Genomic DNA, 24391 nt, shown 5'->3' with positions numbered 1-24391 from the left:
TTGACAATTGACCATTTACAAAGTATTTTACATGTATCTTTTGATACGAAAGGGAGGCTGATAACCCCAAATCAGATAACCATTGGCTTCTAAGCCAGCTCTAGACTGCCCAACTTGGTGAAAAAGGTGCCCATCTTGTGCACCCTATCATCTATGCCAGGGGTCCCTAACCTTTTAAGAAGTAAAATCAAGATAGAGAATTTGTGTGCCTGGGCAACATTTAAAAATTCTATCCCCTGGGTGTTGTTGTCTATCACAAACTAGGAATCTTCATTAGGACATGTGTGACTTGGGTTTTTTTGGCACTGAACCAGGATTCATCTGTGTGTAGACTTCTTCATATGAAAATGTCCTCTACTAATCCAGCTCAGCAAATAGTCTGCAACTGCTAGTCTTGGGGATTGGCCTGAAGTACTGACTTGCTTCTGATCACATAGCCAGTTTTTGTGTCAGAAGTATAATTTGAACCCAAGGCTTTATGACTCCATGGCTGGCCCATTAACCATTCAACATTCTATGGCTTGTCTTATCACAAACTAAATATTTGTGGGCTATGGAGGATGGAATTGTCTGGCTTTGTACATTTTGCATCTTCATTTGTAAAGAATATTAAAAGTGTCCTTTGTCACCCCCCTTTGGGGTGGTTGCTTATCTTACTCATATGTAGCCCCACATGTAGTAAGAGCTCCTTTTTTAATTTTCCCAAAGCCTCGAGGTCAAAGCAGCTGAAGAGATATCAATCATTAGGTCCTCAAGTGAGCAGAGAAGGAGAATGTGTATGTAGTTTCTGGATACTGCAACTCCCTGAAATCTATTTGCCAAAGAGAAAGAAAGAAAGAAAGAAAGAAAGAAAGAAAGAAAGAAAGAAAGAAAGAAAGAAAGAAAGAAAGAAAGAAAGAAAGAAAGAAAGAAAGAAAGAAAGAAAGAAAGAAAGAAAGAAGGAAAGAAAGAAAGAGTTGACTAGTCTAGATTTCAAGACTGACTGGTTTAGATGCCCATCATTAGTTCAAGTCATAAATGGAGAAGAAGAAGGCCTCCATTGTCACTTTGGGGCTCATTACTCATATGCATGCTTAGTTCTTCATNAGTGTATAAGAGACAGAGAGAGAGAGAGAAAGAGAGAAAGAGAGAAAGAGAGAAAGAGAGAAAGAGAGAAAGAAAGAAAGAAAGAAAGAAAGAAAGAAAGAAAGAAAGAAAGAAAGAAAGAAAGAAGGAAAGAAAGAAAGAGTTGACTAGTCTAGATTTCAAGACTGACTGGTTTAGATGCCCATCATTAGTTCAAGTCATAAATGGAGAAGAAGAAGGCCTCCATTGTCACTTTGGGGCTCATTACTCATATGCATGCTTAGTTCTTCATAGAAAGTAGGGTAAAAGGAAATGTGATTACTCTAGTTTCTTCCATAAATGCTTTGGGGAGGAGGAGGGCATCCCAGCTGGCTGTTTTTATGGACGGTGGGAACCAGCAATTGTTCACCTTACAGAATCCCATAAAGGATTCCTCCCAGGCAACAAGAGAATAAGCAAGCAATGTGGAGAATGAGAATAGAACAGTCATGTTTGAGAATAATTAGAAGCCCTACCAACTGACATAGAGAAGAGCTAGGAATCTTAGCAGTCATAAATTAATACTCTATGTCCTGTGCTTCCAAGCCAAATTCAGGATTCCTGATTTCATTACTAAGAATACAAGCAATTTAAGTTTCAGTAGTGTGATGACCTATATCTGGGAAACTTAACACTCTGTGGCTTCATGATACTTTTTGTGGTAATCAAAAATATTAAAATACTTTTTAAAATATTCCAATATTTTAAGAGTTCTTAGCATAATATCTGGCACATAGTAGCCACTTAATAAATGTGTGTTCCTTTCTCTTCCCCTTCCCTTCATATAAATTTTGTGCAAAGATTTCTTTTTTGTGTGAGTCTATAGAAGATATTTTAATCGGTGCTATAGTTCTTTCCAAAGTCCTACTTCCCTCCTCCCCCCTACTGGAAATCAAGTAATTTATAAGGGCCCAAGCCTCATTTAATCAAAACATAGCATCTGGAGGGATTTACTAACAGGAAGGAAATTTATGTCCACAACCAACATTATTTCCTGCCTGCCATGTGGCTTAGTGATGGTTTGTACCAGACAAATGTGAATCGTGATTCATGTCGGACTCAGTCAGATTAGCTCACTTTGTAAATTAACTAGCAATTCTTCTCTACAGAAGAACATCCAACCACATCTGATTAGTTGACCAAAAGGCTTTCCTGAGTCATCTGGGAAATCTGCCATACTAAAGACTAAGAGACAATTATTCTTCTTCTATCAAAGTATAGAAGAAAGGTATATTAAGTCTGGAAAGCATGTTAAATTGTGAATACAAATGGGAAGCCTGAGGATATCTTTCTCAGATGATTGTTGCCAAGTCTTTCCATTGCCAAAGGGCAATGAATAGGATGATAGATCATAGGTTCAATAAGAAAGTTGAAGTATGTTACCAATGATGACTTGGGTGTTAAGAGTAATGGAAAAGATATCATAAAAGACATACACAACTGGAAAACAAGATCATTCAGGTGTGTTTCAAGAACGTAGTGTGACCAATGGACAGCCTGAGTGCTACATGAGAGTTCACAAAATGCATAAATTAAAAAAAAAAAAACAGAGGAAAACCATCCATACACTTCCCCCAATAAAATAAGCAGATCCTCCTTTATGGAGAATGTATGAAAAGATGTAAACAAGAATTATACAGGAAAAGAATATTTAACTGGTAGAGCTTAATATCTATACCTGTAGAGGCAGTTCCCAAATGAAGATCAGAACTCCTTCAGAGAATAGAGTGATAGGATAAGATTGTCTATGGAAAGACGTTAGACTCCACCAGAGATGTCGAACTCCCTCCCCTCTCCAGGGAGGCTGGGAAGCAGATTAAAAAGAAACTGAAATGTTGAACAAATTAAATAAAAACACACCACAGAACAAATAGGATAAGATTTAAGAGAGAAAAGTTTGAGTTTGCCATCTCTAACACTGTACTAAAGAGAGAAAATGTTGTTATTTGAATATCTTCATGGAATTTTTCATTCATCACCTCATCGGTTTTAACATTTTATAATGGAGCATTACATTCTAGGTTCAGGATCATATATTACTTTTGGCCTGAATCATTAATTGTGTTCTGAGATAATCTTGGAGTTGATACACTTCTCCAAGACGGAGGTGGAAACTTCTCTTAAAGGCAGAAACTCCAACTGCTGTAAAAGTTAATCAGATTTGGAATCAATCAGTTCTAATCAATTAATCAAATTTGGAAGCCAGATACTAAACAAGAGAATCCATAGGCATGGGATCAGGAATCTAAGAGGCCCAGTATGAAAGGGGCAGGCCATGAAGAGGCTTGATGGTTGATCGAAAAACATCAAAGTACAACAAAACATGCTAGAGTAGGTTTCCAATGATCAGGAAAGCCCCAAGCCCCAAGAGGTGTCCCTGGATCACAGAACTTCAGTTGGATTACTCAAGAGGTCATCTAGTTCAACCATACCTGAAAAAGAATTCCTTCTATGAACTCCCCAATGTATAGTCATCCAGCCTTTGCTTAGAGATATGGAGGAAAGAGGAACCCACCACTCGCCAAACAGGCCCATTCCACTTTGTCAAGACCAAATCTGTGTCTTTATTGATTTGGGGTTCTCTCAAGGATTAAATTCCCTTTACCAATAGAGATGGGCACCTATTTTGCAACTTGTATTCTTATATAACTGCCTAGGGATACGAAGAAATTAAATGATTTTCCCAGGGTCATCTGCCAGTATCAGATGTGGGACACAATGAATCTTAAGCCTTCCTGACTCTGAAGTAGCTCCTGATCCAAAACTATGGTGTCTATCTGCTTTTTGGATAGCTCCACCTGGGGAGAGCTTGGAAATTTGCCCTTTTGTTCTTCTTGTTGTTCAATTGTACCTGACCCTGAATGACCCCATTTGGGGTTTTTCTTGGCAAAGATCCTGGAGTGGTTTGCCATTTTCTTCTCCAGTTCATTTTACAGATGAAGGAAACTGAGGCAAACAGGATTAAATGACTTCCTCAGGGTCACCCACCTAGTTAGTATCTGAGGCCAAATTTGAACTCAAGAAAATGAGTCTACCTGCCCCCAGGCCTGACACTCTATTCACTGTACCATGGAAATGCTCAAGTTCACTCTTAATCTAGATTAATCTCTTTACAACCTTTATCCATTACTCTTAGTTCTGATCTCTGGAACCAAAGAGGAGTCTAATTCTTTTTCCTTGTGAAAATCTTTCAAATACTTGAAGATGGCTTTCCTATCCCCCATTCCCCAGTCTTCCCTCCTGCAGACTTAAAAATGCCCAATTCCTTCAAAGGATCTTTTATGACATAAACTCAAAATCCTAGGATTTAAGGAGTTGGCACCTAAGCATATGGTCTCCTGACTCTGCCCAAGCTTTTTTGCTAACATTGATCTCAACTCTCAACTAAGCCAGGACCCTACTGAGCCCTGATTAATCAGCATTTCCAGAAAAAAGAAAAGGCTGATAAAGAGAGGATCTTTCTCCTTCTAAATGCAACTCCTCTATAAATACCACTGATTCCATCCTCTTCTATCTTCTCCAACAGATAGCCCCACTATAATCCCTATTCTCTCTCTAATCTTCAATTTCTTCATATCTACTGAGCTAAAAATATGCCCTCTCCATAGCCTATCATCCCGGTTAGCTATCATCTTAATATTTCTTCTCCCCTTTTCAAATAAACTCCTTGAAAAAGCTATATTCAGGGGGAAGATAGGTGGCTCAGAGGATTCAGAGTCAGACCTGGAGAAGGGAGGTCCTGGCTTCAAATTTGGTCTCAGACACTTCCTAGCTATCTGACCTCAGACAAGTCACTTAACCCCCATTGCCTAGCCCTTACCACTCTTCTACCTTAGAACCAATATATGATCTACCATTTTGCAATCTTAGCATCATCCTCAACTCCTCAATCTCATTCACCCAAAATTTCAAATCAGTTGCTGAATTATAAATCTAAAGCTGAAAGGAAATGCTGAAGTTATCATCTAATCCTCTCATTTTACAGATTGGGAAACTGAGATACAGAAAAGTTATGTAACTTGCCCAGGGTCACCCAGATAATAAGTACTTGAGGTAGCATTTGAACCCAAGTCTTCCTGACTACAAATCTAGTGCCCAATCATACTTTATCATAAAATAGAGTCAATTTCAATTTTTTTAAATATTAACCAATAATCATTCAAAGTAGAACCTTTTGATTCATTTCTTTAAGATTCATGCAATGTTTTCCATGACTGTACATATACAGTCCACATAAAAATGCTTACCTTCTCAAGTAGGAGGGAGGCGAGGAAGGAAAAGAGAGAATCTGGAATGCAAACTTTTAAGAAATAAATGTGAAAATTTTGTTTGCATGTAATTGAGAAAAATTTAAATATAAATTAAATGTAAAAAAATAGGATTTATAATGTATAGGAATGAAGCTTCCCAGGAATCAAGAAGCCTTTTGCTCTTTTTCATTTCTTTATCACAAATATTTTTGGAGTAATTTTTACCATTTTTCTACCTTACCAGTGTTAACGAATAAGGCTTCTCTTAACTTCATTTAGAAGATCCTGTTGAATTTTCTACTTCTTCAGCCTCTTCAGTGGATCCTAATAGAGATGCTCCAAGTATCTTCATGGTGGTCAGTTTAACCTCATTTGGGATGTTCCATGAAGCGATACTTCTCAATTCTTTTGAGTCTATAATGGATAAATCATCTCCAACAACCCCTTTTGTAACCTGTGAACCATTCTTCCAATTAGCTGCAACTTATTTTTATCTTCTGATTTTATTCATAGGAAAAAGTCCATTATGGAGGTGGTTCAGTTCCTCTGATAGGTTACAAATTAATGGAATTTGCTTCCTACCTTAAAAGTAACAACAGGGGCAGCTGGGTAGCTCAGTGGAGTGAGAGTCAGGCCTAGAGACAGGAGGTTCTAGGTTCAAACCCGGCCTCAGCCACTTCCCAGCTGTGTGACCCTGGGCAAGTCACTTGACCCCCACTGCCCACCCTTACCAATCTTCCACCTATGAGACAATGCACCGAAGTACAAGGGTTTAAAAAAAAAAGAATAAAAAAAAAAGTAACAACAGTTAAGTGAATATTCATAGACATCCAAAAATCATGTGATTCTTAGCAACTATTGCCCTCTTTGCCTCCATTCTATTGCCATTGTTGCAACACGGTTGAGAATCATTCAATATTTTTGTCTATTTCATAGATCAGCATGGCCAAAAGAATTGATTGCATAACAGTTAACTTTCTTGTCATAAGCCTGTATATATTTAACAAGGCTTGTTAAACACAGATTATTTTCTGGGTCTTTCCTTGAAGTCTTCCTTGTCTCCCTTGACTCCCCTTACTCAAGGCTAGATGGCAAGGTGGATAGATCAGTGGTCTCAGATGCTTAATAGCTCTGTGTCCCTGGGAAAATAAGTAACATAACTCTGTTTGCCTCAGTTGCATCATCTGTTAAATTAGCTGGAAAAGGAAATGGAAAACCACTCCGGTATCTTTGCCAAGAAAGCCCCAAATGGGGTCTTAAAAAATCAGACACAAATTGAAACAACTGAACAACAACAACTAACTCCACACCATAATGAGATATCAGAGGGCTTTTGAGAAGATCTGGAAATGATAAATATGTCTAATTTGGTGTTCCTGTTTTATTGTATTACTTTGTATTAATTTTAATGCAGATAAAACTGGTATAAAATCTAAAATCTACAATACAACTCAAGAAAAATACTACTTTAACTAGTCATATTCTGTATTACTCTCAATGGAAAATCTAAAATAGGTTCTGTTTATTTTCACAGAGATTTAAATTACAATAATCTAGATGAGTTCCCCACTGCAATCAGGACACTCTCAAGTCTCAAAGAATTGTAAGTATTTGGCATAAACTTTGCCGAGGTGATTTCTTATACAATGTTAATGATTTTCGCTTAATGATATTATAAATTCCCGGAAAAATCAGTAAGTTCAAAAATATAAGAAAAAAACAGAGACATTACAAATTGTGTATTTTTTTCTCTCTCAATTGCCAACAGAAATGGCATCTGCTGATTATTATGTGTCTTTTCCCTGGAATATCATCTTTGTTTTCTTTTCTAAAATTCTACTCTCTCACTCTATGCACTTCATAAATTTCTCTTACAGTAGTGATGATGACGGTGATAGCAAATATCAAAGGTAACTGGGTAACTTGCAGAACGATCCTAAATTGACTAAATTTGTGCCAGACTAAGTTGCATGAGTCCACATTGTAGAAATCTCTAAATGCCATCTTTCAGTAGGAAAAGACCATATCTGGATCTAACCAAAAGCAACTAATAGCTTTCCTTTTAAGTTCTATTCTGTAATTAAATTTACTTTTCTCTGTAGTTAGAAATAATACGTTATCCAATATTAAGAATATTCTTATACGGTAAAATGGACATACATTTTGGGGGACCCTAAGAGAATTAGATGTATGTGTGTGTATGTGTAAGGGATGGGGTATAGAGTAAACAATAGTAAGAAAAACCCCAGAGGCTCGGCATCAGTAAATCCCATATGTGATTGTCTTACATGCTTAACTTTAATCTGGGAAGTCACTATCATATGTGGGCTGGGAAACTAAAGATTTTCCACACAAATGATTTAGCCAAAGACTTTCAAAGGATGCAGAGATTCTATTTACTCCATCCCCTTGCCTTTGGGTCTAATTTATCCCAGACAAATGAGCAGTGATGTTAATAAAAACCTCTGGGGGTGGTGGAATCTTCCTTCCTTCTGGCGTTTATCCCTCACTGTCAAGAAATCCCTTCTAAGAGCTACTCTAAATCTATACTGTAACTTCAATCAGTTTCTTCTTTTTCCAGCTTCCAACGATCCCCTCAATGGACAAAAATGAGTTGTCTCTTCAAAGAATTTTCTTGCTTATTGTCTTATTGGTTGATCAAAAGTGTTTACTTTCTTCCCCCAGTGTTGGGTTATGTTTTCACATTGAATGGAGTTTACTGTTAGTCTCTTTGTCTTCCTAGTAAATAAGGGCAAGTAACTACTCTCTCCTTTGACTCTCGATTCTCAGCTCCTATACTTGATTGAGTACCAAGTTCTTGTCTTTTGTATCTCTACAACATTTCTTGTATGTGTTCCCTTCTCTCCATCCTTTCATCACCTCACCAGTACTCTTGCAGTTGCCTCCTCATTAGTCTTTCTGCTTCTATAGTTTCCCCTTGTCAACCCATCCTCCAGGCTGCTACCAAAGTGATATTCCTCAAATATAGTTCTAACCATGTCACTCCCATATTCAAGAGGCTTTAGTGGTTCCCTTTGCTATGAGATTAAAAGCAAACTCTTATGTTTGGTAGGGCAGCTAAGTGGCGCAGTGGCCTGGAGTCTGGAAGACCTGAGTTCATATCTGGCCTCAAACACTAACTAGCTGTTTAGCCCTGTGCAAGTCACTTCACCCTATTTGCCTCAGTTTCCTCATCTGTAAAATGAGCTGGGGAAGGAAATGGCAAATCACTTCAGCATTTTTGCCAAGAAAACTCCAAATGCTGTTACAAAGAGTCAGACAGGACTAAAACAAATGAAAAAATCTTCTGTCTGGCATTTAAAGTCCTTTATGATCCAGCTGCAACCTATGGCGTTCCCATTTTTCATGTAACACTCCTTCCTCCCCGCTCAGTTGCCTCTACATTCCAGCCAAACCAGCATATGTATTGTTCCTAGTACTTAGTATTCCATTTCCTATCCTCTTGGTTTGTGCATGAAATGCTCTCTTTCCCCTATATTAGCCAAGATAAATTCAAAGTGGGTCAATGACTTAAATATAGGGAATGAAATCATGAATAAATTAGATGAGCATAGACTAGTATAGCTATCAGATCTGAGGGAAAGGAGGGAATTTAAGACCAAGCAAGAGAGAGAACATTACAAAATGTAAAATGAATGATTTTGATTCCCTCAAATTAAAAAGGGTTTGTACAAAGAAATGCTCTCTCTCCAAATCTCCACCTTTGGGAATCCCTATTCCTTTTGAAGGTTCAGCTCAAAACCACCTCTTTGTTTGAGTCCTTTCCTATCTCTCTCCCTACCAGTTTTCAGTATTTCCACCTGACCCCCCACCCCAAAAAATTACCACGTATTTCCATTGTATATCATTTTATATTTACATATTTGTGTTTACATCAAAGGAAAAGACACATCATATCAAGGAGGTGCTAATTTCTGTTGGCCATTGATAGAAAAAAATGTATATGTGTCTGTGCATGTATATACACATATGTGTGTCTGTGCAAATCTAGGAGACATTGGAAATTCTATTTTCTTCCATATCCATGAAGTGGCTGAATTTTTAAGGAATTATTAAGTTATAATATCATTTCTGCCACCTTAGATAGGTGCTCCTTGAGAGCACGGACTCTCATTTTCTCATGCCCTGGAAGATACCTAATAGCTTTGTGTGGAATTCATGGACTTATGGGGTCATTTATGAATCAAACTTTATATCTTATATTACTAGCAAACATTTCTATAGTATTTTATGGTTTGCAAGAGTGATTTTCATTTATTCTCTCATTTGATCCTGACAACAACCCCTATAAAGACAAATGTTGTCTTTATCTTACAAATGAGTAAACTGAGACTTAAGTGACCACCCAGGGTCACACAGCTAAGAGGCAAAATTCAAGCTCAGACCTTTCTAGAACCAAGTCCAGCACTCCTCTTCTGCCTACAAAAGAGCAAATATTAAGCACAAATAAATATTACTACACAGAATTGATATTACCTTCTCTCTCAGTTTTGTTCACTTCTGTTTCCATCTGTCTTGTAACACATTCTTAGCTTCTATAATAAGAGATTTTCAGAGGGGCATCTGGGTGGGTCAGTGAATTGAGAGCCAGGCTTAGAGACAGGAGGTCCTGGGTTCAAATCTGGCCTCAGACCTTTCCTAACTGTGTGATCTTGGGCAAGTCACTTAACCCTCATCGTATAGCCCTGATTCCCAAAGTGGGCACCACTGCCCCCTGGTGGGTGCTGCAGTGATCCAGGAGGAGCAGTGATGGCCACAAGTGCATTTGGGGGTGGTGAATAACTGTAAGGTAACAGTGATAGTATGTGACAGGGGGCACTAAGTAATATTTTTTCTGGAAAGGAGGCGGTAGGCCAAAAAAGTTTGGGAACCACTGGCCTAGCCCCTAGCATTCTTCTGCCTTAGAATCAATATACAGGATTGATTCTAAGACAGAAGGGAAGAGTTTAAAAAAGAGAGAGGGTGTGTGTTTCAGACTAAAACAGCTTCAAACACTGGGGTAGTATATGGGTGGAAGAGAAAGGAAAAAGAAATAAAGAGGTAAAAGGAAAATTACTTCAGGCCATTTGCACTTTCTAAGAAATGCTAGGTAAATAGTAAATAGAAACCAGAGCTCCACTCCTCCAATTCCCCCATCAGCCTTACTCAGTTTATCAATTCAAATCAACAAATGTTAAATGCTTAAATGTTTACAGTTTAGGAGTTATATGCTAGGTACAAAACAAAGAGGTTCTGAAGATAATACTGCATGTGTACAGATAAGCTGATGCATTAGAATACCTTAATATGAAGAACATGTATAAGGACAAATTAATTTCAGGAAAGTTGATGATTAGAGGGAACACAGAAAAAGCTTAATAAAGAAGATGCCACAGAAGCTATGATCTAAAGGAAACTAAGGATTCTAATCAGAAGTCAGAAAGACCTGAGCTCAAATCTAGCCTTGAATACTTATTAGCTGTGTGACCTTGGGCAAGTCACTTAACTTCTGTTTGCCTCAGTTTCCTCATCTGAAAAATCAGAGTAATAATAGCACCTACCTCACAGGGTTGTTGGAAGGATCAATTGAGATATTTGTTGTTATAATTAAAAATTATCTCGAGAGAGAATTTTGGGTAAGAAATATCAGTTGATGGAATCAATTAGGCTATCATCATAACAATAAAGTGACTTCTAGATTTACGGCCCTCTTAATTGACCCCCAGCCCCCAAACCTCATGAAGCAGTTTAATAAATTCAGACCCTCTCTTGAATATCCCAAAACATTTCTCATTGGCAAACAGTTCATCAGAAGGTGGTCCATCAAACCCTCAGCCCTTCCCTACATCAGCAGGTGAGCAGATGAAGGTATTCTTGTCCCCTAGAAGAGTATCCTTGGCCCCTTCCTTTATTAACCAAATTCCATTTAAAGGGAGGATGTTCTTGGGGATTCCTAAGACAAATAAAATGCACAAAGTAGTAGCCTGGAGAGATTCTTGGACCCAGATCCCAGACACAGGAATAACAGTAATCTCCCTAATATACAGGCTTTGGGGGCTCCCCACGCTGGGTCCCTGATAAAAGAATTAATGCAGTATCTGAAAAATAAAGCCTCACGTTGTAAAGCACTTAGCACAGTGCCTGGCACTATAATACTAGGCATTATGTCATTGTTGGCTCCTATTGTTGTTGTTACTGCTTTTGATTACTATGTAGAAGTCCAACTATTCAAAGACCCTGAGATGTGATGTGGATTGTCAAGAAAGGTTGACGATATCTTTAGTTAGCAGGTCTGTTTGCCTGGAATGAAGCTTTCTCTTTGGCATCCTTTCACAGTATTCTTTAGCTGTGTACGTTTCTAGAGCTCTTAAGTTTGGATTTGCCATTGTAACTAGCTCCCAACAATATAAGAAAGGAAGAAGCCCTTCTAACGACTATATAAGCTGCATGAAGGCAGGGAGAACGGCTATAGAAAATTGGTATTGGCCTCCTTTAATGAGTGCTGAATTGAGTGAAACTGAAATCGAGTGGACAAACTGTATCTTTTTTTTACATGTCAATACAATTTTTAATAATTGTTTTCTGACATTTTGCAATCTGTGATCTTAAAATAGAATTCTCTCTCTATGAATCGTGATCATTAGAGGTGCTTGTGACCTCCACATATTAAAAAAAAAAACAACTACTAGATCATTTTTTATCACAATGCTAATACTGTCCATACTATAACTTTTTTCTTTCTAGGGGATTTCATAGCAACAATATCAAATCAATACCGGAGAAAGCATTTGTAGGCAACCCTTCCCTTATAACAATGTAAGTGGCCATATAGAGGAGGGTTTTCTTAGATTGGTTGCACTTTCTATATTTTTCCATTGATGTTTATTCCTGGTAATATGCCTAAATGGAAGAATGGATGGATGGATGGAAGTAGGTTTGAAATGGTTTAATGTCAAGTTTGGATGACAGCATGAAAGGGACATTGATAAGCCAGTTAATCAGCATTTATTAAGTACTAACTATGCCAAACATAATTGGGGCAGCTAGGCGGTCCAGTGGAGAGAGTGCCAGACCCAAGACTCATCTTCTTGAGTTCAAATCTGGCCTCAGACACTTACTAGCTGAGTGACCCTAGACAAGTCACTTAACTCTGTTTGCCTCAGTTCTGCATCTATAAAATGAGCTGGAAAAGAAAATGGCAAACCAGACCAGTATCTTTACCCAGTAAACCCCAAAAGGGATCGCAAAGAGTCAGCCACAACTGAACAACAATGTGCCAGACATTGTGCTAAGTGCTGGGGATGCAATGAGAGACAAAAGCCCTCAAGGAGCTTACAATCTTATAATTACAATAATTACAAAATTACAACAATACACTAGAGAGTATCTAGAGGAAGGCAACAAGAATGAGAAAGAGCCCGAGTATATGACATGAGAATCAATGAAAAGAATTGGGAGAGAAGACTCAGTAGAAGGGGCAAGATAATAGTTTACAAGGATATGAAGTATTCAACTTGTTCTGTTTGGCCCCAGAGGACAGAACCATAAATGACAGGTGGAAGGTGCAAAAAGACCAATAGAAAATGGATAAAATCAGAAAAAGCTTCTTTACCAATTAGAATTTTGCAGAAGTGGAATGGATTGCCTAGAGAGGTGGTAGGTCTCTTCTTGGAGGTCTTCAAGCAAAAACTGGATAGCCACTAAAGTATTCCCTAGTGAGGATTTCTTTCACGCCTGGGTTGGACAAGATGATCTCTGAAATCCCTTCCAATTCACATATCCCATGATTCTGCCATTCTGGTGAAATGCCATGAAGATAAGGGTTGGGTTTTTTCCCAGTTATTACATCACAAGTATTCTGTGTATTTATTGTTTTACAGCAGAATGCTCAAATAGTCAGCTGTGCAAAATAGTATTTATAGTGCTTAAGTACAAATGAAAGACATGATTTTTTTTTCCTTAAATAAATTACTTAAACACAAATTTGTAGTCCTACAAGATAGCATTAAACTAGATGGTCTAAGTTGATCTGTCTCCTTGGACCCACAGTAACTGTTATTTTCCCTAAAACCAATAAAATCAATATATTGAATCATCATCAGTTCCATTGTGTGAAGCCCATTCTGAAGCAAGAGATCATTGACCTGTTAGCAATCAGAATAGTATCTGTGATATTCAAACCACCCACATCTTTTAAATATGCAGCAGCCATTGGTTTTCTGCCCAGGCCTGCCTTTCTACAGTCTCCTGAAAGGATTTAATTAGTTTACTTGGATATGTGCCCTTATAAAAAGAATTGCATGCTCTGTCCAAAATGGTATCATAAAAGATATATGATAAGTCTAACACGAGCAGAAGAAAGATGATAAACAGATATGAGTAATTGAAAAATGTCTTCCCACGAGAAACATATGATGGTTACAGCTTAGGGTGTGGGCTGTATTATGATATTGGGGAGAGGGAAGCTCCAAGTTTTAGGGAAACAAAGTCAGAAAGTCATACAAAGCTACTGTCTAAACTACTCTTATAGAGTTAAGTCCTTTTTTCCCCCAAAAAAATACTCGATGGCTTCATAGAGAGGATATCCACAATCACACGAGGCGTTAGTGAGCGAGACAAGCACTCTGTCTACCAAGCCCATCGTGCCAGATAATATTATCTTATTTTGTAATTCAGGAAATTATACATCCATAGTGTCTGTCTCTATTGACTGTCTACTACCAAGGTAATGATTTCTTTATGGAACAACAACACGGCCAAAAATCAAAATGTGAAGAGCTATTTGTCCTCATTAGAGGAAGCTGGCACCATTCAGTGGGAGATAAATTGGCATTCCTTTACTCCTTTTTCTTCCAGGACCACATTGTTGAGTTTTAATCACTCTCTTGACATGCTAATATCTCTTAATGAGAACTTACAACTCCTACAGTTTATAGAGCAGGTTAGCCCAACTGTAATCTCCACCAATGCTCCATTATTAACTAGGAGATTACATCTCACTAGCAAATACCATCACAACAACTTCTATGTAACAAATAATAAATTCTAGCCAGTATCTCAGGATTTTTTAAAAATCTATCATGGAAAATTCCAACACAACCAAACATTTCAGCTCATACCTAGGACCTTGTTGCTATTTTGACCTATTGACTCATTGTTTTTATGTGTGCTAAGAACATCATTTTTCACCAACATTTAGTAAACATTCCAATGTCTGCAAATGCCTTATGATGATTCTTTTTTAAACATAAAGAACTCTTAATGAGTCTTTTTATTTCATTATATCTAATTATATCAAACTAGAAGCAATCCAAGAAGTCATCCAGCCCAATTGCTTCATTTTATAGTCAAGGAAATTGAATCCTAGAGAGAAAGGACTTGCTCAAGATGACAGTGTTAGTTAGCATAAGTTGCCAGACCTGCATTCAAAACTAGGTCTTCTGATAGTACTTTCCATTATTCTATACTTCCTCTCAATTCTTAGTATTCCTCCATCTAATTTTAATATCATGAGATCACAGATTATAGTCAGAAAATACCTTAGAGGTTTTCTAATTCTATCTCCTCGTTTTTCACATAAAGAAACTGAGGCACCTAGAGGTTAAGTGACTTGCACATAGTCTTGTGTCTAATGTAGAACTTGAACCCAGGTCTTCTCAAAGTCTAGTTCCCTAGTCACTATGGCATGCTTTGAGAAATTTGTAATTATACATAGCACAAAATTCTTTGTACATCACTAAATGTTCATTTAACCTCTTTTGAGATTCACCTATCACTTTGTAAGTAGAATCGCTTTATGCAACTTTATTTTTAATCCAAACTTATGATTTCATCAGAGGAGGGAACAATGCAAATTAACTCTCACTGGCAACTTATAGACCTGGTTCAGTGAGAGATTCGGTGACTTGCTCTGCAACTCACATGATTCAGAGGCAGGATTTGAACGGAGGTCTTCTCAACTCCACAAGTATAACTTTTTATCCTCTACACCACAATGCCTCTTCTTACGGGATATTTTACAATCAAAATGATATTAATGGATTTAATGTGTTTGTTATTTCAAACTATCATCCATTTACCATAGAAGCTTTATACTAACATTTAACATATTTTTATTTTTTGGCAGACACTTCTATGATAATCCAATCCAACTTGTTGGGAAATCTGCTTTTCAACATTTACCTGAACTGAGAACACTGTGGGTTCTTACTTCTGCCAAAGACCATTTTTCTTGATGAAAAATTATGCCTCTCCAGACCCTTTCCCTCAATAACCTTAAAGTGTGTCCTTCCCTTTAGGACTCTGAATGGTGCTTCACAAATTACTGAATTTCCTGATCTGATGGGAACAACGAGTCTGGAAAGCCTGTAAGTCCATGAGTTCAGTTGCTTCATATTGTCCAGAATCAATGCACTGCTTTGACTCTGGCTAGCTCTAACCTCCATGACTCAAGTATTGCATTATGTAATCCCTGAATAAAAGAATGTGTCTATTTTGTGTTTCAATAGGACCCTGACAGGAGCACAGATCACCTCTCTTCCCCACACCGTCTGTGATCAGTTACCTAATCTCCAAGTGCTGTACGTTTCCGTAAGGTTGATAATATCATGTAAATAGAAAACTTCCACTTCGATGTTGCATGGGGATCTTTTTTTTCAGATGTTCTTTCACATAGAAAATTCTATTCTCACCAGTCTCAAAGCCTTCTTTTTTCTACTATTCCTTTTTGGGCCAGTGAGCAATGAAAGGGCATCCCTGCTCCCAGTCCCACAATGGGGCATTTGCATATGTTGGTGTGCATACCTTTTGTTTCTGGGTCACACAAAATGGCCATTAATGTCTCAGTTGGCAAGAGTTTCCTTTCACAGACAAAGGAAATAAAGCAAAACAAACCAAAAAATTAACCTTAACTCTTAAGATTTAGTAGAGCAGAACAAAAATCTATAACGAATCATTGGTGCAAGATAGATGTCAAAATAAAAAATGAAGCCATGAACTCTGCATTATTTTGAACAAGTCTTCCCAGGTTTCTCTGAAACTTTGGGGTTTTTTTAATGACAGAATAGTATTCCATTAAATTCATTTACCATAATTTTTTCAGACATTCCCAAATGATGGGGACCTCTAAGTTTCCAATTCTTTCTGACTACAAGAGAATTAAGAGTTGACATGAATATTTGTGTCCATATGGGTCCTTTTTCTCTTTCCTTGATATATTTAGAGATAAGCCTATTATCTTGTCAAAGGCTACACACAGTTTTCGTAACTTTTGAGGCACAATTCCAAATTGCTTTCCAGAATGACTGGACCAATTCATAACTCTACCAACAGTGAATGAATGTGCCTACTTCCCATAGCCTCTCTCTTGGTCTTGGTGTCTTATTTTTTTGGTTTATTGACAAAGCCGATTTTTTATTTGCTTAAAACTCCTGCATTTTTTTACATTTACGTATTTTTCCATGGAGAAGGGTAGGTGGAAAGGAATGAAAACAGATTTTTGTCCTTTGAAAAAATAAAATTAAATATTAAAAAACAAAAGTGTAATTGGTGGACCCACACACACTGATAAAATCTGCCAAAGACTCTTCCTTTAGTGTAGGCACTATATATATCTTTGACAGTCATGGCTAACGTTTAAACTGTCTGTATGAGTTATTTATGCCTCTCTCCTCATTTCTCAAGATGTATTTAATTGAATCAATTGAATTTTTAAAAAACACCTAAGAAGCCCCTACCAGGTGCGAGGTAGCATGCTACTTTTTCATATTAGCAATAAGAGGGAGAAGTGATAAAGACTAACCCTCCCCATAGTCCTATTCCTATATTATCCTGCCTCTCATTCTGAATTTGGAAAAAATATAGAATAAGAAAGGAGGGAAAGGGAAAGAAATAAACATTTACGTGGTACTTACTCTATGCCAGGTACTGTGCTAAGTGTTTTACAAATATCCTCTCATATGATCATTGGGCTAGTTGTTCTGCATATCTTTTGTATCAGCAATAATAATAATAATAGTTATTTGTAGTAATAGCTTATATATCCATAACTTCCATAAATTATTATTGTTAATAATAAAAAGTTTATTTATAGTATATAATTATATAGAAATTATAAATAATATATTATCTGATGTAATATATAACAAATATATATTTATTATATTTACATATAATAAAATATATAATTAATATATAACTGCTAACTTATAGTGCTTTAATGTTTACATAGAACTTTACCTGATTTGCTCTTTCCAGGTGCTATTCTTATCCCCATATGAGGAAATTAAAATATATTTAAGTGATAAATTAATATTATACAGAAGATTCATCATTATGATGTTGTTATAAAGTCTTCTTTGTTATGCTTCCATTCATTTGAACAAAAATTTATTAAAGGGAAGGGAATGATAATTTCTGACAGCACTTACTTTGTGCCAGATACTGGAATGAGCACCTTTCACAAATATCTCATTTGATCCTTACAACAACCCTGCAAGGTGGGTGTTATTCCCCATTTTACAGTTGAAGAGTCTAAAGTAAACAGATTAAGTGACTTGCCCAAGGTCACACAGCTAGTAAGTGTCTGAGCCTAAAATTGAATTTCAGGTGACTCTAGGTCCAGTACTCTATCCACTATGCCACCAAGTGCCTTTTTAAAGGCACAGCAGAAATATAATGTTGGAAAGTGTACAGAAAGCTGGCCTCAGATTCAGAAAGACTTGGGTTCACATCCTGCCTCTTACATACATGCCTCTGGCTATATGATCCTGGGCAGGTCACTTAACTCAATCAACATCAATCAATATGCCCACCAAAAAAATTCCCAAGGCTGTAAATTGTCGGTCTATATTGGAATTTCCTCCTCAGGGATTTCCTTGTATCAATAAAATCACAACTGCAATCCCCCCTAAAAAAAAATTGTGCTCACCACTAGGCACTAGTGATGAAAAGATAATATAGTCTCATCCATGAAAGATTTTTCATGGAGGAGAAAAATAATCTATCAACAATAATTTACTAAGCACTTAATATATGCCAGCCCCCAGGGATACAAAGAAAAAGCAGGAAATCTCTGACTTAAGGAGGCTGCATTTCTAATGTAGGGAGCAATATATAAATTAATGGATACATGGGGCAGCTAGGTAGCAGGACCTGGGTTAAAATCTGGTGTAAGACACTTCCTTGCTGGGTGACCCTAGGCAAATCACTTAACCCCAATTGCCTAGTCCATCTGTCTTAGAATGGTTGCTTAGATAGAAGGTAAGAGTTTTTTTTTTAATGGAGTGAAGAATTTAGAAGGGGGAGCTTTAGAGATTTCCTATGGGACATCCAACTAGAAATGTGCAATATGTAGTTTAGCAATACAGAACTGGAGCTTAAGAGAGCTCTGGAAAATACCTACATAGAGGTGAAAGAGAAATGTAATAGGAGGCAGAGTGTGATAGGGACAAAGCACATGATGAAAAAGAGTATTGATGTCCCCACACATTTGGTTCTACCCCCATTTGGCTTTCTTTCCACAACACCAATCACCACCACCATCTTCTCTGCAGGCTCCCACTTTCCCATCCTCCTTCAGATGTTCCTTACCTCTTGCCCAGGCTATTGCAATAGCTCCTTAGTGGCCTTCCTGCTTTGAGCCTCACCCCTCTCCAATCCACTTACACACATGCCAAATTGATACTCCCAAATCCCAGGTCTGACTCTTCACTGTCCTACTCAGGAAGCTCCAGTGGCTCCTTCCTTTTGGAATAAATGAGTCAACTCAATAAGCATTTATTATATTCCAAGCACATAATGTGGTAGATTCAAATACAAAAGTTAAAACAATATTAATTGATCAAAACATATTAATTAATTAAAATGATATTACTAAAACAAAATTAATTAATCAAATACAAAAGTTTAAAAACAAAATTAATTCAACAAGGGAGACATCATGGGAAAAAATGCAAAATAAAAACAAAGGGATTGTTTTTCAAGGAGAGCAGGGATTACTAATGACTAGAGGAACTGTAAAATATAATTTCTTGTTTGGTATCTTGGGGTGATTCTAGGTATATTTCTCAGTGTCACTTTCCTTCAGGTACTCTTAATTCCAGGCAAATACACTTACTTGCTTTTCTCCGTTCACATTACTCTATTTTCCAATTCCACGCCTTGTCATTTCCCATGCCTAGAATGCCCTCCCTCTTCACCAGGTCTTTACAGAATCCAAAGCTTTCACTAAGGTTCAATTTAAGTGCCAGCTCCTACACAAAGTCTCTCCCAATCCCCCTAGTTGTTCCTTCAACCTAAAATTACTTTGTACCCTTGTCTCTATTTCATACTGATTTCTCTGGGTTCATCCCTCTCCCCAGTGGAAAGCAAACTCCTTGACAGCAAAAACTGTTCTTTTGTCTTGAATCCCCAGAATTCAGCACAGTGCCCGGTAAATAGGTGATTAATAAATATTTGACCCCAGGCAAGTCACTTAACCCCAATTGTCTAGCCCTTACCTACCTCCCACTCTTCTGCCTTGGAAGCGATGCTTAATATCAACTCTCATACAGACTATAAGGGTTAAAAAATTAAAAATAAAAGTAAATGCTTGTGAAATGAATGAGTAAATATGTAAATGAATGATGCCAGTGTGGTAATTGCATATGAGGTTAATGTAGAAAGCATCCCTCAACCCCAAGCCCAGTTTATGTCAAGGGAAAATTAATTCTAAGCAAATAATATGCTGTCCTTGATATATAAACTCATTGTCACTAACCCACTACCATATGTATTGAGTTGCAGTTCTCCTATTACAGTAACATATTTGCACTCATGTGTCCCCATGGTTCTACCCAGCCCCTTTGGTGATCAATGCAACATGTTTCCATAATGCCTAACCAGGGGAACAGAGTCAGGGTTAGTTGACCATAGAGTGTACCTACCTGGTCCTCTCAGACCTGTAAATGTGGGCTCATTAAAACCATACTCTAACCAACTGAGGTTACCAACCAGAAATGGTCACAAGAGAACTTCAGTCACTATCCTGATTAGCCACCACCCAACACATGATTGCTCCTGTATAAGGGGGGAAAAAAATCCTAGCCATCCTCAGTTGAGCCTCGAGCCTGTGCCATGACCATCACCAATACCACCACGATGCCACCATTCCAATCTCAGACCACTCTGGAAATGTGTCATGTGATCAATATCTAGACTAGCAAATATCAGACACGTATTTCTCACACATACACCAAATACGGCATTCAGTGACAAGGAGACCACGCCAGCATTTGGTGGAGAGAAGGGCTTCCATCAACAAAATGGAACCTAGCGAGTTAACATGGGATTTAGGGTAGGTCGTTCTCTATGCACAACGGTGGACTTAGAGGCAGGGAGAAGGGGGAAACCTCTTTAGAAACCCCTCCAAAGCTGTTTCCAAGAAAAGGAAATAAGGACAGATTAGAACCATGTGAATTCAAAAGAGACTTTTCACCCAAGAGACTTTGTTAAATAAGTGATTTTCTTTGCAAAACTAAATGTCTGTTCATGTACAGAAATAGTCTACCTGGAATCTGATGAGGTGAGGACTTTGATTAGTTGTTTCTTATGTAGAAACTAAATAAGAAACACAACTGGGACTTCATTAACACAATAGTCTAATGTCTAAGCCTTTAATCTGATTTCAGATGAGGTACCATACAACCAATAATTAAGCAATATGCTGACATTTCCTCTTATAATTATTCCACAACGTTGGGTTTGGTATTATTGATGGTAATTATTCTTGGTTTCTTTGTGAATATGCCAGGAGCCCATATTTAAAGTATTAGATCACTCTGAATATGTTCAGCATTAAAAGTCTTTCTAGTCATTATATTTTGGCATCAGTGACAAATTGCTGGGGTGCCAATCTATTCAAATGATTCTTGGACATATTGTAAACATTTCCATGTTCTAAATATGGAAGTAAAGTTAGTAGACTGCACATAACTCTTCAACTATGTCGACTCAGACAAAGTAAAATAAACATTGAAATAATAATTTGAATAATTCAAGGAGAAAAGTAAGAAAGAATTATTGTGGGATTTTGTTTTTGCCAGAATTGTCTAATTTGTAAAATAGTGTGACATAGTGTATAGACAGTCGGTCTTAGAGTCAGGAATGCGTGGGTTTAGGTCTTAGTTCAGCTATACTCTAGCTGTGGGACCCTGAAGAGTTACTTAAGGGACTGGTAGGTAGCACAATGAATAGAGCACCAAACCTGGAGTCAAGAGGACCTGGGTTCAAATCCAGGCTTGGACCAACCTAATTGTATGACCCTAGGCAAGTCAGTTAACCCCATTTGCCTAGCCTTTTAATTTAGAGTTGTTAAGACAGAAAGGAAGAGTGTGGCTTTTTTTCAAGAGTTAGTTACCCTTTTATTGTCCTCAGGCAACTCCCTAAGACTATGTCACAAAAAAGTTGTCCATCTACATCCATTAGAAGTTTCCACAACATGGATGAAATCATAGATGTCATCCAAAAAAGCATCAAGATTGGTCGCCCACCCTAGCCACTAATATATGCCATATGATCACATATAATTTAGTCTTTATCTTCATTTCGGTACCTTTGTTTGTGGAGAGACACAAGTTTGATGTTATTTATTGTTCTCACCCAAAATGATCACTGGTCTTGCTTCTTCAAAATTAAGTAAAATAGCTTTTTAACACAAATTGTACACTCTAGACTAAGTCAGCATGATATTATAGCTAGCTAGATTTGAAATCAAGATGATATGGTTTGAATATTGCCTCAGACACTGTGTGACTCTGAGCAAGTCATTTAACCTCTGTATGCCTCAGTTTCCTCATCCATAAAATGAGGTGATAGAACTCAAAAACCTCTGTAGACCCTTCTGGTTCTAAATCTATGTTCCTCCAAGTGATGCTGCTTCCTGCCATACTCCTCTTCCCTAAAGCACTGCTCAGTGGGTACAGGTAGAACCTCAGTGAGTATCTTTGGTCCTCAAGAAAAGATCTGATATCTTTAAGCAAACCCAGATAACTGTTCATCAAGGATATTATGACATAAGGGAATTCTAACTCAGAAATGGTGTAGGAGTAGCTGGGTGGCTCAATGGATTGAGAGCCAGGCCTAGAGCCTGGAGGTTCTGGGTTCAAATTTGATCTCAGACACTTCCTAGCTGTGTGACCCTGGGCAAGTCACTTAACCCTCATTACCTAGCCCTTACTGCTCCTCTGTCTTAGAAACAATACACAGTATTGATTCTAAGGTGGAAAGGAAGAGTTTTAAAAAAATAGAAATGGGTTGGATGAGATTCTTGGGTCCTTCTTACTTCTGAGGTTCTGTGATTCTGCTTCCAAATGAATGAATTTCTTCCTTTATCCCTTATGAAAAAAAAGACTAATTTTAAACATCAATTTGTTGACAAACTCTTAACAAATGTTGATCAATCTTTGACAGATAATCAAATGATAGTAAACTTTCATTATGAAACTTTGGACTTGGGATTCAAGAGAACTAGGTTCTAACCCCTGCCACTAATTAACTTGTGAATTGGGGGCAATCATTCAATTTCTCATTGACAAATTGGAAGGGATTAAATAAATCATCTCCAAGGTTTTTTCCAGCTTTAAGATTCTCATTTAATGCCTCCTAGGAAGCATTCTTGACAAAATTTCAGAGGCTGTGTGTGTGTGTGTGTGTGTGTGTGTGTGTGTGTGTGTGTGTGTGTGTGAGTTCAAGTGCCTATGTCAGTGTTTGTATCTCAGAGATATGAGGATCGACCGAATGAGATAACATATGTAAAGAGCTTTGTAAACCTTAAAGCATTATCTATATATCAGCATTATTGTTGTTACTATTATAATTAACTCGTTTTATACCCACAATAAGTCTGGGAGACGAGTGTTATTTTATTATATATTATCATATAAAATTATATATTATTATATTTACATATTTATATTATATTTTATGTTCATATGTATTTAAATTTTATTATATATCATTATATTATGTATAATAAGCATTATTATATCATATATAATAAGTATGTATATATAATTAATAGAATAATTTCTATGATTCTTTATTAACATTATAATAAATTATTATTATACATCTACATACATGCATGCATACATATTCCTATCCACTGTTTATAGTCCAACCTTTAGTATAGTGCTCTTTCCATTACACTTGGGAAATGGGCTACACAGCCAGAAGAAATGAGCTTTTCCTTTTGGCAGACCAGGAAACCAGGAATTTGTTCCCACAGAGAATTTTTTGGTGTCTCTGTCTTCTTTGACCTCATCTTCCTTGGAAAGAAAATTCATGGGACCCCCTAGCATATAAATAGCCATAAAATCCATATTCAGTGTAGGATAATCCTTCCTCCAACAACAACAACAAACACATAAAGTAGTCTCCAAAGGTCTTTATGTAGCCCATTAAGGTGTATGAACTAAGGATGCAAATGAATGAATTACCAGTTTAGAAAATAGATCAGGCATTTCTACTTCTGTTAGAAGATATGTCTGATTTAAGTTCATGGATACAGTGTCAGTCTAGAATATTGTGAGAACGTTGTAAAATTTGGGGAATATAGGAAACTGAGTCAAATGGGCCAGCTACTGGTTCCTTCATTTCCCACCTCTATGCCTTTGCATATGCTATCACTCTCATGTCTGGAATGCACTCTCTCCTTACTTCCTTCTGTGTAATGCCTCTGCCAACCTATTACTGACATCTTTGACCTCATCTTCCTTGGGGTTTCTGACATCTTAAAATTCATTTATATATTTCATATATATTTGTATATCTGAGTATATATTTTTTCTCAATAATAGTAAGAGCTGTAACTTATATATGCAAAGCACTATCTATATACCTAGATATAGATATAGATGATATAAATATAGACATAGACATAGACATGGACATAGATATATAGATATAGATGATATAGATATAGATATAGATATAGATATAGATATAGATATAGATATAGATATAGATATAGATATAGATATAGATATAGATATAGATAT

General features: G+C 37.1%; 1 protein-coding gene across 2 annotated transcripts in view; it reads left to right on the top strand.

Moving 5' to 3' along the window:
• The window catches only part of LGR5 (leucine rich repeat containing G protein-coupled receptor 5), a 207275-nt gene that overhangs the window by 152463 nt on the left and 30421 nt on the right, over nt 1–24391 (top strand). For both annotated transcript variants that reach the window (XM_044679732.1, XM_044679731.1), the window contains exons 7-11: nt 6889–6957; nt 12099–12170; nt 15481–15552; nt 15653–15721; nt 15863–15934. In XM_044679732.1, the coding sequence (XP_044535667.1) occupies nt 6889–6957; nt 12099–12170; nt 15481–15552; nt 15653–15721; nt 15863–15934 (354 nt within the window). The remainder of the gene's footprint in view (nt 1–6888; nt 6958–12098; nt 12171–15480; nt 15553–15652; nt 15722–15862; nt 15935–24391) is intronic.

The sequence above is a fragment of the Gracilinanus agilis genome, chromosome 5 (assembly GCF_016433145.1).
Source record: "Gracilinanus agilis isolate LMUSP501 chromosome 5, AgileGrace, whole genome shotgun sequence".
Lineage (NCBI taxonomy): Eukaryota > Metazoa > Chordata > Mammalia > Didelphimorphia > Didelphidae > Gracilinanus > Gracilinanus agilis.
This window is presented reverse-complemented; position numbering and strand designations above follow the sequence as displayed.